Below are 14,464 nucleotides of genomic sequence, written 5' to 3'. Positions count from 1 at the left end.
CTACTGATTAACTGACATGGTATACGTCGTGTGGACCAATGTCTTGGGAACTCTGTTATTCTGCACTGTATGGTGACATCTGCTGACTTGCAGGTACAAAGCAGTGAGTGTAGATTTATGGTAAATACTGTGGCCAAACCAGCCATTATAGCAAATATGTTAAAAAGCACGCATGGGTTGCTGTCCGAAGTAGGATTGGGATAGGGTTCGGAAGTCGTCCGAAGGTGGATCCATCTTTGTGAATCTGAAGTAGTGCCCGAAGGTGGAACCACCAACATTATTTACAGGATATTGTTCGGAGTGGATCCACTGGCAGAGCGCTGTGATTGGTGCCTGTAGACAGTACCTGTAACAAAGCCGTAACTTTGGACGTTGAACCTCACATGCCGAATAATTTAAATAGTCCGCAGCTCTTTTGCCAGTGTAGCTTATGAAACTCTTTTCTTTCACAGGTTGCCTGTAAACAAGCAGATAAAGGAGACAAGACACCTACTCTCGCCTGATCTACCACGAAGTAGTCTACGTGAAATCGACATGGCATTCCTCTTGAAACGACTGTCGAACAGGCAAATACTGGTGCACATCCTCGCGACGTTGTTTGGAATTGGTACGTGGTTGCCGGTAAATGGAATGTACGTCCAGTTGCCGTTGCTCGTCCAGACGCAGCCAGAAGGATGGAACCTGCCCTCGTACATTACTATCATCGTACAAATTGCAAACATTGGGCCCATCCTGTACGGACTGTCGCAGAAATTTCTCCCAGGGAAGCTGAGAGACAGCTTCATCATTTACGGCGTATTAATAATGGGCGCTATTGCGCTCTTGCTGATGGCACTGCTATACAGGGAGACGACGTACTTTGGCGCTGAAGAACATAGCACATCTTTGTTCGTACTGACGTTTTTCTGTGCTCTAGTTGGCTGCACCAGCCTTGTGCTCTTCATGCCCTTCATGAGGAACTACAAAGAAACGTATCTTATATCCTACTTTGTCGGAGAGGGCCTCAGCGGTTTCTTACCAAGCGTACTCGCTCTTATACAAGGTGTAGGTGGTAATCCAAGTTGTGTGAATCAAACTATCGTAAATGCTAGTAATCCTGACGACTTCTACACAATTCTTGTGTCGGACACACCGTCACCAAATTTCTCAACCACTGTTTTCATTGTAATTATGTTCGTAATACTTATCATCAGCACCGTCTCTTTCGCACTTTTGAACAATCTGGAAAGCTGCAAAGCTGAGAGAGTCAAGTCACAAATGGTGCAATATACGAAAAAAGGAGGTGTAGTCAAAACCGCAGAAGATAACACTCCAGAAGAATCTAGCGAGCAGTCGGATGTGGAAGGCACGCTGCCACTTTCCCGCTGTACCTACATCTATCTGATGGTGCTAGTCTCCACAGCGGCAGCGTTTGGATACGGTGTGCTTCCCAGCATCCAGTCTTACTCCTGCCTACCATACGGTAATGTCACCTATCACTTGGTGGTGACTTTGTCTGCCATGGCAAAACCACTGGCATGTTTCGTACAGTTCTTTCATCCAAGGACGTCAGTGACAGCTATATCCGGGATCTCAGTGATGAGCGGCATTTTTGCTGTCTACATCATTGTCTTAGCACTCATGAGTCCGACACCACCTCTGGTTGGCTACACGATTGGTCAGTTCCTCGTGGTAAGTATAAATTATCGCCACATGGTGTCACTGTTAATATAACTTACCTCTGTGTGGCTCAGCGATTTATTATTGCAATGTGTAAAAAAAAAATACCTGTGTCGTTATCTACGTAAGAGGGGCATTCAGTAAGTAATGTAACACACTTTTAAAAGGAGGTTGGTTTTATTCAGGACTCCAATGCACCATATTATCCCCCACTCTTTTGGCTAGAAAACCCTATGTTTCAACAGAATCTCCATTCAGTGCGATGGCCTTAAGCACTTTACTGGGAGGGCCCATATGCCCACATGGTACCACTCCACTGGTCGATGTCGGAGCCAATATACTCTCCATTATCCTCGTACAGCTCCCCCCCCCCCCTGGGGGGGAGGGCTCGCCACTCTTTGGTAGGTTCGTGCTTGGCTACCACGGGGCCCCAGCCTTTGCACCACTTTTTCCCTTCCATGCTGTATGTCTGTCCTCTTGCTATTCTTTTTCCCCTCCCTTGGATAACATGTCAGGAGTATTATTGGGACTGTTCTGCATTCTGTCGCTTACCTGCGAACAGTCTCAACTTTCTTATTGGCTCCTTTTCCCTTTCTTTGTTTCCCTTTGGTTCCTCAGCTTCAGCGTTTGAGGATCCTCTTTTTTTCTTCTTCCTCCCTGTGCAATCCTGAAGGCTGGCCCACGCGTGTGATGCATAAAAGGTGACTGGGTACCGCATAATTCCCAGCCCTAGGTCGACAGGTAGGGTTCACACGTACCCCCTGGCACAGGCCAGGCCCAGGGAAGGGTGACTGCCTGAGCTGTAACCTTCCCAACTTGCCAAGTGGTCCCTCCATCAGGTGTTCAGGAGGTGTGACCTGAGATGTTAAGAATCACCTAAGGTGGGTGCGATCCCTTGTGAAGGGGGCCCCCAGTTGGAAGGAGTGCACCATCGGGGATGCTGGCAATCATGGGGATTCCCTTGTGATGAGTCAATCATTCTCTCCATCGACGTCGCCGAAACAGAAACGTAATGAGCCTTCTGATTCGAAGACCCATCCCACTGCATTACAGTTCCTTGTGGTATCATGTGCTAAAGATGGTCAGTCCTTTGCCATGGTCAATCCGTTTATTATTCAAATATGTGTTGATGCCATTGCTGGCCCTGTGAAATCCTGCTCTTGTTTACGGAATGGCACTTTGCTTTTGGAGACGGCTTCTGATTCTCAAGCACAACTACTACTTGCTGCCTCACTTGTCCACAGCTACCCTGTTCGTGTCGAGGCACATAGAACATTGAATTCTTCCGGTGGTGTAATTTACACTAGGCTGCTTGATGGTCTAACCAAGGCTGAAATACACTCTTACTTCTCTGATCAGGGTGTCATTGCCGTCCACCATGTAAAGAAAAAGGTCGATTCCTCCTTGGTGCCCACCCACACTCTTTTCCTCACCTTTGATAGGGTGGTGCTGCCGTCCAAGCAGGCTATGAAATCATCACAGTCCGGCTGTACAGTTAGAATCCGATGCACTGTTATCAGTGTCATTGGTCCACTCACACTAGAACTTATTGTTAACACCCAGCCAAATGCGTAACCTGTGCTAGGTATGCACTCGAGGGCGAATGTCCGCCCCCTTCTCCCCGCTGTATCAACTGCAATGGCGGCCAGACCACCTCCTCCTGGAATTGTCCCATGTATCTGGATGAGCAGGCTGTTAAAGAGATTTGGGTAGAGGTAAAAGTGCCTTACCCAGTAGCTTGCAAGTTACTGGTCTGCCACCTATAGTTCAGTTCTTGTTACCCCTCGCTCCATGAAGGACATGGCCACGCAGACATGCGACCTCAAATTTGGCTCTGAAGTTGTGAAGTCGCCCAGTGTCATGGTGGCATCGCTGTCCCCGCGCCCCGCTGTGCAACAAACTGTCGCCTAAAGGGGTGAAGCTACCTGCTACACAACCAGCAGGCAGGAGAGGAGGAGTACTCCCAAAAAGACTTCCTCAGTCCCTCCAGGCTAACAACACCCAAGTCTTCTTGTAACCAGAAGGGCTCGAAGAACTCGGCTAAAGACTAATGGTCTTCTCCTTCACCAACTCGAAGATCCTGCTCGATGGTGTCGCCACGTGGTCATTTAGCCCGGCCAGCCTCTATCTCGCCAGTGCGCACCACCAACCGTTTTTCAGCATTGGGCTCCACAGACCGACCGCACAAGCACGCCAATGCTTCTGTGGACCCCACGGAGCAGGACCCTCCCGCTTCTGTGCCCTGTAGTACTGACTCTCCACCGGCTGTCCCTCAGCAGTCACAGAGTTCACACTCCTACATCTCTTCTTCCTTATGATTGTCCTCCAATGGAACATTTGCGGCCTTCGGTCCCACAAAGAGAATTTATGGCTGCTTCTAGCACGCAGCATCCCCTTGTACTCTGCCTTCAGGAAACGAAATTGCGCCCTCAAGACCGCTTTGAGCTTCCACATTACTTACCGATTCGTTTTGACCTTCCCCCTGAGGTCGGCATCCAATCTCATGGGGGTGTTATGCTGCTCATACGGGATGACCTTCATAGTCAACCCATCTCCCTGACCTGTCTTCAAGCTGTTGCCATTCGCCTTTTCCTTCCCCACCTGACTTTCTCCCTCTGTATCATTTATGTAACTCCATCCTTCAGCGTCAACAGGGCAGACTTTATTCAGCTTATTGGGCAGCTACCTCCCCCATTTTTGCTACTCGGTGACTTTAATGTGCATCACCCATTTGGGGTTCTCCCAGGACCTGCCAGAAAGGTGCCCTCTTGGCTGACCTTCTTACCCAACTCAACCTGTTCTGCCTTAACCTGGAGCACCCACTTTCCTTTCTGACTCCTCGCACATCTATTCCCATTTGGAACTATCCCTTTGCACTGCCCAGCTTGCCCATCGTCTTGAGTGGTCCGTTCTTTTTGATGCCTACTCGAGCAACCAGTTCCTGTAAGCTCTGTCTGCTGACTCCTACCCCATGTACATGCATGCCCAAATGGCAGCTTACTAAGGCTGACTGGCAGCTTTTCTCCTCACTGGCGACCTTAGCCGGACAAGACTTTCTCAGTTGTGATGACCAGGTGGACTATCTCACCAACGTTATCCATACTGCTGCAGAACGTTCTCTTACTCGCACTTCCTCTTTACCACGTCGTGTCCCAGTCCCTTGGTGGACTGAGGCATGCCGCGACGCAATTCGCGCATGGGACGTGCTCTTCGCGTTTTTAACCGCCACCCTACACTGGAAAACTGTATTCATTATAAAAATATGCGTGAAAAGTGTCGTCGAGTTTTTCGGGATTGCAAAAGAGCTAGTTGGATTTCATTCACTAGTTCTTCTAACAGTTCTACACCTTTCTCTGTCGTGTGGGCCAACCTCCGACGGCTCTCTGCAACCAAGATCCATTCCCCCATTTTCGGCCTGACAGTAGGTGCCGATGTCATCGTGGAACCTGTTGCTATCTCCAACTCCTTGGGTCGCCATTTTGCGGAAGTTTTGAGCTCTTCCCATTATCACCCTGCATTCATCCACCGGAAACGATTGGAGGAGGCTCGGGCGATACCCTTCTCTTCATCAAATCGTGAGTGCTACAATGCTGCCTTCACTATGAGGGAGCTTGATCATGCTCTCAGTTCATCCAGGTCCTCCGCCCCAGGGCCAGGCGCTATCCACATTCAGATGTTGCAGCACCTCTCTTGCAGGCAAGCGCTTTCTGCTTAACACATACAACTGCATCTGGGTTGAGGGCACATACCCTGGACACTGGTGTGAAGCCACCGTCATATCCATACCTAAAGCGGTCGGCACACGGACCGTGCATCAGAACGTTGAGCGTTGAGCGTGCCGATTTTCTGACATCATAGCGTGGAATAGCACGTTCGGGAGTTTTTCCGAACGTGCAGAGCAATATCTAGCAAGTCAGATATTCTGATCGTGCGTCTGAGCGTTGACCAACGAGATGGCACAACGCCACCTACGTCACATGCACGCCATCTGCCTTCAGCACAGATTTGTGAGGCGCCATATTGGCATTCATTTGAAGCCTATATCTATAAATGCCGTTTCTGAGCACCAGCAAATTGAGAATCACTGGAAAACCTGTTGCGCGATTTATTCCCATAAAATAATGAGAAAAATCATATTCGTGGCAAAATAATTTTTGTAACTTGTGTATTATGAGAGTGTGCTATTTGAAGGCAGCGACACACTGATGTTCCACCCAAAACCCATTGCTCTTGGTAAAATTTGTTATTATTAATTTCAATTAGTAACATGTTTACAATTAAAGTTTTCAGCAAGTGGTAATATGCTACGATTGGTTACTACCAATGTGTTGCTGGTTTAGCGTAGTGAGTAGCAACATCGATCTCTATCAAGAAAAAAGCGAGGGCAGTGGTTCTGGTCTCGGAACTTTTAAATTTTTTTCCTAGTATTTGGGTTTTTTAGGTTCTGATACTTTATTAGTATTTTAATATAAGCATATACTATAATATTTGATGATATGCAAATATCACCTTTTTTCGGGGGGTGAGTTTGTTCGATTGGCTTAATCTACAGTGTAGCTTGCGCTAATTTTATAAAGGTATTTTGCTACTTTCTCTTTTACGCTTCGTAATTCACATATTGCAAAGATTCTGCCACTGGGTAGGAACAGTGATCAAGTAAGACTGACCTTGGGGTTTTACTAAAATGTGGAAATGATGAAATAATGTTCATATGTGGAGAAGTATTGCAAATTTGTATCGCTCTGTTCGTAATGGAACTTTTATAAGCCTGTGTCCAATCAATAAGGACATGGTACTTTCCTTTTCGTGGACTATGGAGGAAATGTGCGTTTTAATAGAGCTAACGTGAGAATTTTACGCGCGCCCGTTTAGTAAACAGTGTGATTTACGAACTAGAAACATCCCGCAACTGCCGCTGGAGTGCGTTGTGGTCGCGTATACCACGTTGGGGCCCACGTACCGTATGCACAAGTCGCATCGTTCCTGAGCGTTCAGCAGCACGTTTAACTTCGCACGATCAACGTTGACGTTCGACAGCACGGTCCGTGTGTCGACGGCTTAAGCCCGTCCTTCTAGTTACTGCCACATCTCTCTTACCAGCTGCGTTTTCAAGGTGATGGGACATATGATTCATGCCTGGCTGGTGTGGTGGCTCGGGTCTCGCCATTTACTCTCGAATGCACAGTGTGGATTTAGAGCACGGAGTTCTGCAGTTGACCACCTCGTTACTTTGTCCACCCATGTCATGAATGGTTTTCTACGGAAATCCCAGACTGTGGCCGTGTTTTTCGATTTGGAGAAGGCCTACGACACCTCCTGGAGAACTGGTATCCTCTGTACTCTTTACACGTGGAGCTTCCATGGGCGCCTGCCATGTTTTCTTTGGGCATTTTTACAATACCTAATTTTCAAGGTGCATGTGGGCTCTGCCTTGTCGGACACATTTATTGAGGGAAATGGTGTGCCTCAGGGTTCCGTCCTGAGCGCCATCCTCTTTGGTATTGCCATTAACCCTATAATGGCCGGTCTCCCGCTGGGCGTCTCCGTCTTCCTTTTTGTCGATGATTTTGCCATCTAATGCAGTTCTCCGCCGACCTGTCTCACTGAGCGGCGTCTTCAGCGCTGTCGTGATCGTCTTCACTCCTGGAGCATCGCCAATGGCTTTCGCTTTTCCACTGACAAAACCGTCTGTATGAATTTCTGGCGGCGCATGTGGTTTCTCCCACAATCTCTACATCTGGGGCCTGTTGCCCTTCCGTTCGTTGACATTACAAAATTCCTGGGGCTTATGATCGATAGGAAATTCTCTTGGTCCTCCCATGCCTCTTACTTGGCAGCCCGAGGTACGCAGTCCCTCAGTGTCCTATGTGTCCTCAATTGCACTTCTAGGGGTGACGATTAAACCACCCTCCTCCGTTTGTACCGGTCCCTTGTCCGTTCGAAACTCGACTATGGGTGCTTTGTTTATACATCTGCATGTCCAATCCTTTCATGTCTTCTCAACACTATCCAACCGTTTGGCCATGGGCGCCTTTTACACCAGCCCAGCTGAAGTTCTGAACTACCACTGTCCTACCACCGTGACGTTCTCATTAGCAGGTATGCATGCCGTTTGTCTGCCATGCCCTCCTATGCCTCCTTCTTTGATGATTCCTTAGATCGTCAGTATGGGGCTCATCCCTCTTCTCTGTTACCTCCTTGAGTCCGCTTTCGCCATTTGTTTCGGCGGCTTCACTTCATGCTACCTGCAGCTTTCCCAGTGGGTGTGAACCTTTCACCACCTTGACTTTGTGAAGCGGCCCATGTTAAGCTTCTCCTTCATTCGCTTCCTAAGGACACTACTCCAGCCTCGGTCTATCGCCTTCAGTTTCACGACCTTCGCATGGAAATTAACGACAGTACCTTTGTATACACTGATGGCTCTCGGACTGACCGTGGGGCCGGCCGCTGTGGCTGGGCGGTTCTAGGCGCTTCAGTCTGGAACCGCGCGACTGCTATGGTCGCAGGTTCGAATCCTGCCTCGGGCATGGATGTGTGTGATGTCCTTAGGTTAGATAGGCATAAGTAGTTCTAAGTTCTAGGGGACTGGTGACCTCAGATGTTAAGTCCCATAGTGCTAAGAGCCATTTGAACTATTTTTTGAAATTTTCTGAGCTACTCACGGATGCGTAGACTTGTGTGAGGCCTTGCGTTGTCATTGAGAAGGAGGAGTTCGTTTGTGGAGGCGAACAAGCTGATGTCGCTTCTTCAATTTCCTGAGGGTAGTACAACACACTCTAAGTTGATCGTTGCACCATGAGGGAGGACATCAACCAGAATAATCTCTTCAGAGTCCCAGAAGACCTTCGCTATGACTTTACCGGTTGTGAGTGCGGCTTTGAACTTTTTCTTCGGGGGAAAGATACTGTATTGCCACTCCATGGATAGTCGTCTTTTTCCGCTTCGAACCGATGAGCCCACGTTTCATCGTCTGTGACGACTTTTGACAAAAACTAGTCACGATCAGCCTCGTAATGCGCAAACAATTCCGCGCAGATGGTCCTCCGTTGCTCTTCACGGTCTTCTATTAGGCGGCGAGGAATCCAGCGGGCGCACACCTTTGAGTACTCCAACTGGTGGACCAATGTGTTAACACTATCAACAGAGAGCCCAACTGTGCAGCGAGATGTTTGATTGTGATCCGTTGATCGCCTCGAATGAAAGTGTAAAGAGTAAATAAAACATAACACGCAATTTTAATGATTTTGCAGGGATACAAACGCATTGCGTAAACTTTGCGTGTTGTTGATTTTAGCTCACACAGTGCACTAAATGAAATGTAGATAAGATATTGAAATCTTAGTTAAAATTTAGAGCAGAAAGATATCTCATTTCGTTCTCGTGTTATCCGAAGGGATGGTCGCGTTCGACGTGCCCATTCATGTTCTTGCGCATCGTCATATCTCAAATGATTCACGATATCGAAACGAGGTTTACTGCTAATGGTAGCACGCAACGAGGCACATATGTTGTATAGTAAACACTCGAAACTTTTTTATTTACTGACATATGGAAGTACTTCGTCCGTAGCAGTGAGAAGTAGATTACTCAGGACACATTCCATAGTGTCCATAGCGCTATTGGAAAATCCAAGTGGCGTGTGTGCACCCGTTCACAACACTTGGGTAACGGCGTGGCATGACGTGTATACACGTCCCCAGCAGTGGAAGGCTTAAAAGTTATTCTTAATGAAGTAGATAACAATCATACAACGAATAAAACGTCAGACAGAAAGGATGCAAGGAGCGGACACAACAATACTACTCATGTTGGTTTGAAAAGCATCGTTATGCTCGTTCACTCGGTGCCCTTCTGCAGTCGTCGCTCTATGTAGTGCTTATGTGATAAAAATGGGTCCTACAGTATTACAATTATGTCTTAAACTATTATCTGCACAAAAACCCTCATTAGGAGTTCCAAAAGTAGTTTTTTGCTGTTTAAATTCTCATCAGTATGGACAGCAAAAAATTTTAAAGTTTCCACCGTGTCCATTATTTTCTCACCATGTGTTACAGTTATCATTGGTGTAGTACCTTAAGATGTACAAAACTAGATATGTTGTCTAAAATTTGGAATGAATTTTCTGTAGAACCCTTGGGGAGTTATTCAGAAATGCGATATTTATTTTTTCGCAAACTGGGAAATATTTTTTAGAAAAGTAATAAAATTTTCCCTACTATTTTTTTCTTCATAAAATTCGGCAAAACTATTGAAACTTTGTGCACTCTAGAATAACAGCATATCTATATAGAGTTCCCGAAATCGACCGCGTAAACACGGCGCATTGGGCTACGCTACAGGTCAGTCTGTTACAAGAAGCTTTATTTGGAATTCGCATACGTTGGATTTGCTGTCTCTCGATGAAATTGTCACCTTACAGTCTTACCTAGACATCTTGGCAAGTTACAGATGAGTCTATTATCACAACCAAATCGTACGATTTCAGCTGAACACCAGTTGTACCGTACTCGTTTTAGTGATTCGTTCAGCAACCGAACGCGAAACAATCTGCTACATAAATAATATCGCCGACTTTTCCGGAAAATGTATCCAAACACCTGCATCTGCAGTCGCGATATATTGGGAAACTGATGCTCCTTTCGTTTGTGTTGAACACTCGCCGTGGATTATATTGGCAAAAATTCTTCCAAGGCATCACACATAGTGCCCACATAAGACTGGGGCCGCTGCGTGCACAGACGGCGTGGCACGTCTGGAGAGTGGTGGTGGTGGTGGTGGTGGTGGTGGTGGGGGGGGGGGGGGGGGTTTACAGGCAGGCGTTGTCAGGGCTATGCTGAGCGATGCAGGGGAAGTGTCGTTCTAAACTGAAACCTATGCTCACATTTTCTGTAAATATTAAATGGGGCCCTCCACGCCCACGTTTACATGGTGGCCATTCAAAAAGACTGTCACCTCTGCTTTGGTTAGTATCTAAAAAGAATTTTGGCGAAAATGCACCGATTATTTTAGCCTGGCTTCTTAGCCATATGTAGCTTTCTGAGAAGCATCTAGAGTGGCGAATTTTGAGTAAAAACTACACATTTCTCTGGCTGCCATGTCAAAATTTGTTTCTTTTGTAAAACGCAGTGGAATTTACACAGTCTCACCTCACTAACATGTTCTGCAGACGCAACTGCAAAAAAAAAAAAAAAAAAAAAAAAAAAAAAAAAAAAAAAAAAAAAAAAAAAATGAAAAATCGTTTTACTAAGTTTATTAAGCGAGAAACTGAAGAAAATTAAGGTCAGTTGCTTATGAAAAAGCGCATTCTCGGTAAAAAAAATGTGTTAACTTACGTTGTTCCAAAACCCACAGCATTTCTCGTTTCACCAGCTATTAATGGCCCTTAAAAATTGCATTCTTTCATCGAAAAAGTCTGTAGTTAGTGGAATAACACGGTAGATAATGAAGTTTTGCATCCAAAATCTGATTACGGTATCTCATATCGTTTGACATATGAGGAATGTAGCGGATTTTTCACTCTGGCTTTATCGCTGGCGCGGCGCGATCGCAAATTAGTGTGCTGCGTCAGATCAATTTTCTCGAAATTGGTGACAGACAGACCTCCATCCAAGTTTAAAGAAAAATTCAATATATCAGCTAAATTTCATACGCTGCAACATATTATGTAACATGCACCAAACGCAAAATCTTAGTGTCCTCTGTTTTTCATTACAAACTTTTTCCAATTTCGTGCAGTGTCTTACTTCCACGTAAATATCGCAATAACTATGACCGTTAACGAAACGATGGGCACGCTATCATGAGTCTGACATACAAAGGAAGCCAAAATGATTTTTTTATCTAATAGTTTTTGTAAGATCGTTTGAGAAAGATTGATGGATGTGTGGCTCGGTTCTGTCATCGCTGACCGGCCGAAAGATTTCAGACGCTGTTGGGTCTTCCATTCAGAACAAACGAATGAACTCGACCAGTGCTTTGGACGAAAGCTGGTCACTGCGCATCGTCCACCGTACGTATCCTGCACGAGGTATGCCTGGTGAAGAAAGAAGAAACTTTCCTCGCTTCAATACTGTTTCCTGATACTAAAAGTACCTACGTTTGCTTGATTCCAGGTCATATCATGGATAATTTTCACGGGAGCAATTACGTACGTGAAGCTCGCGATAGCGTCCATCTTCCGGACGGAAGGAGGCCGCAGCCTTTTCTGGTGCGGCGCCATGTTGCAGCTCGGCGCTGCCACAGCCTCTGTGACCACTTTCTTGCTTGTGAACTACGCTGACATCTTCCACTCGTACACGTCATGCTGAGCTGCAGAATAGGCAGTGTACTGCCCAGTGAAAAACACAGCATGCGTTAGTGCTCTGAAACAGCAAAGAATGTCTGAAGCTACAGATAATTATCCGTAAGATATGCACCCTGATATTTAAGATAAATATTATTTGGGCTGCTATAAGACGTCGCAACATTATTGGATAAAATTCATAGACGAAAGAAAACGAGCAAGACACAGATCATACTGTGAATTAAAATGATGAGGACGTGAAATGCTGTTCCATGCCCTGTCTGTTAGATGCTGCCAGCTCCACATCAGAAGGTGTGCAGCTTTTATGAGTAACTAGACTCGAGGGAATACAGACATGCAACAACCTGACAGAGGATGCACCCAGTCTAAAAACAATTCAGTGCTTGGTGGCTGATTACCTCTGGGAAAACATCGAGTCATCTGTTTCAATAGTATAAGTAAATTTTATTTGTTGTGTGTTCCGTGGCTCATCTTTACAACGTATTACAATAATGACCAGCTAATCAGTTTATAGAGTATTTAACATAATTTGTATCTAAACATGACTGGCTACTTAACATTTACAGAAGAGTTTGTGAAACACTGAAAAATTTAATTAAAAAGAATTGAGTATATACTTACTTTACTCTAAACGCAAGCTGTGAAATAAAAATTAAATTGGAAGAGGAGTAAAGAAGAAACATTTTGTACTTTTTTCAAATTTAGTTTTGCTATCAGTCTGACTTTTTATATTATTCAAAAAGTTGCAGAGGCAATGTTACTCACTTTCTCCTGAATTAAAGTCTGTTGTGTTGACAAGTACTGATGTGTAATTAAAATATTTATTTACACAAATTTTTGTCTAATGTATGATTTTATGAGAGCACTGAAAAATTTCTTTTTTAAATATGTAAGAGCAAATTTAAATAGCATTAATGAATGAAAGAATGTAAATTACATTAACAAACTGATTCCTCTCTCTCTCTCTCTCTCTCTCTCTCTCTCTCTCTGCATTCACCCACTGTTCCCATGCCACCTAGATCGCTGTAGTCATTGATAGTTTTAAAACGTATATCGTTAAATGCCTAACATTGCCTCAGTATCACAAACCCAGTTTTGTGGTGACAAATCAAAATATTCATATCATAATAGGTGATATAACACTGCTCTGTTTTATGCACTACTTTATTGATAATTATGACGTCAGATCTGTCTAATCATAATAGAAGAAAAAAAGTTTTTCGTGGCGTACACGTTTCACTTTTATTATTTGCAAGATATCTTCATTCACCTGGAATAAATACACATTTGTGTTCAAACTATCCTACTTTAAATTATGAACATTTTATAGTGATGTTATAAGCAGTTCTGGTACCCTCTGCTTATCTATGATGTAGTGACAGCATAAACTTCTACACAAAAATTTCGTAAATTTTTAGAGAGAGAGAGAGAGAGAGAGAGAGAGAGAGAGAGAGAGAGAGAGAGAGAGAGAGAGATTATGCAAATCTCGTCCTTTTTTATTTATTTACTTTTATTAGTTTTGGTCTTTTGTGACGTGTGTGTGTGTGTGTGTGTGTGTGTGTGTGTGTGTGTTTGTGTGTGTGTGTTTGTGTGCGTGCGTGTGCGTGCTTTAATATCGTTATATGTACTGTTTTTACGTATACGTGTAGATTCCAAGTCATGAAAGATACCTTGCAAATCATAAATGCGAAACGCCTTAAACAAGAAAATATTTGTTTCATTCAGTTGTGATTACACGCACCGAAAGTAATAATTATCTGTATAATATTCCCTTCCCTCTCCCTCATGAACCATGCACCTTGCCGTCGACGGAGGGGTAGCTGCAGGAGCAACGGTCTGGATGATGGACTTATCTGGCCTTGTAAAACCTACCAAAACGGCCTTGCTGTGCTGGTATTGCGAACGGCTGAAAGCAAGGGCAAACCAGCCATAATTTCTCCCAAAGAAATGCAGCTCTACTATTTGGTTAAATGATGATGGCGTCCTTTTGGGCAAAATATTCCAGAGGTAAAATAGTCCCCCATTCGGACCTCCGGGCGGCGACTTCTCAGGAGTATGTCGTCAACAGGAGAAACAAAACTGGCATTCTACAGATAGGAGCGTGGAACATTGGATCTCTTAATCAGACAGGTAGGGTAGAAAATTTAAAAACGGAAATGGATAGGTTGAAGTTAGATGTAATGGGAATTAGTGAAGTTGGGTGGCAAGAGGAACAATACCTGGTCACGGGAATACAGAGTTATAAATACAAAGTCAAAATCAAATGGTTCAAATGGCTCTGAGCACTGTGGGACTTAACATCTGAGGTCATCAGTCCCCTAGAACTTAGAACTACTTAAACCTAATTAACCTAATGACATCACATACATCCATGCCCTAGGCAGGATTCGAACCTGCGACCGTAGCAGCAGCGCGGTTCCAGACTGAAGCGCCTGGAATCGCTCGGCCACATCAGCCGACAAATACAAAGTCAAATATAGGTAATGGAGGAGTAGGTTTAAT

The 14,464-nt window shown here is 44.9% G+C and overlaps 1 protein-coding gene across 1 annotated transcript; it reads left to right on the top strand.

Moving 5' to 3' along the window:
* Nucleotides 1-534: 534 nt before the first annotated feature.
* LOC124616281 (solute carrier family 52, riboflavin transporter, member 3-A-like) lies at nucleotides 535-11,966 on the top strand. The gene is made up of 2 exons (XM_047144584.1): nucleotides 535-1,671; nucleotides 11,772-11,966. Exons 1-2 carry the CDS (start codon nucleotides 535-537, stop codon nucleotides 11,964-11,966), a joined length of 1,332 nt encoding a protein of 443 aa, XP_047000540.1.
* The last annotated feature ends 2,498 nt before the right edge of the window (nucleotides 11,967-14,464 follow it).

This window comes from Schistocerca americana, chromosome 5 (genome assembly GCF_021461395.2).
Source record: "Schistocerca americana isolate TAMUIC-IGC-003095 chromosome 5, iqSchAmer2.1, whole genome shotgun sequence".
NCBI classification, from domain to species: Eukaryota; Metazoa; Arthropoda; class Insecta; order Orthoptera; family Acrididae; genus Schistocerca; species Schistocerca americana.
This window is presented reverse-complemented; position numbering and strand designations above follow the sequence as displayed.

Excerpts from the sequence above, each read along its gene's own strand:
- LOC124616281 (XM_047144584.1), top strand. The coding sequence starts at position 535 with ATGGCATTCCTCTTGAAACGACTGTCGAACAGGCAAATACTGGTGCAC. Across the intron at positions 1,672-11,771 it reads CGATTGGTCAGTTCCTCGTG|GTCATATCATGGATAATTTT; the intron begins GTAAGTATAAAT and ends GCTTGATTCCAG.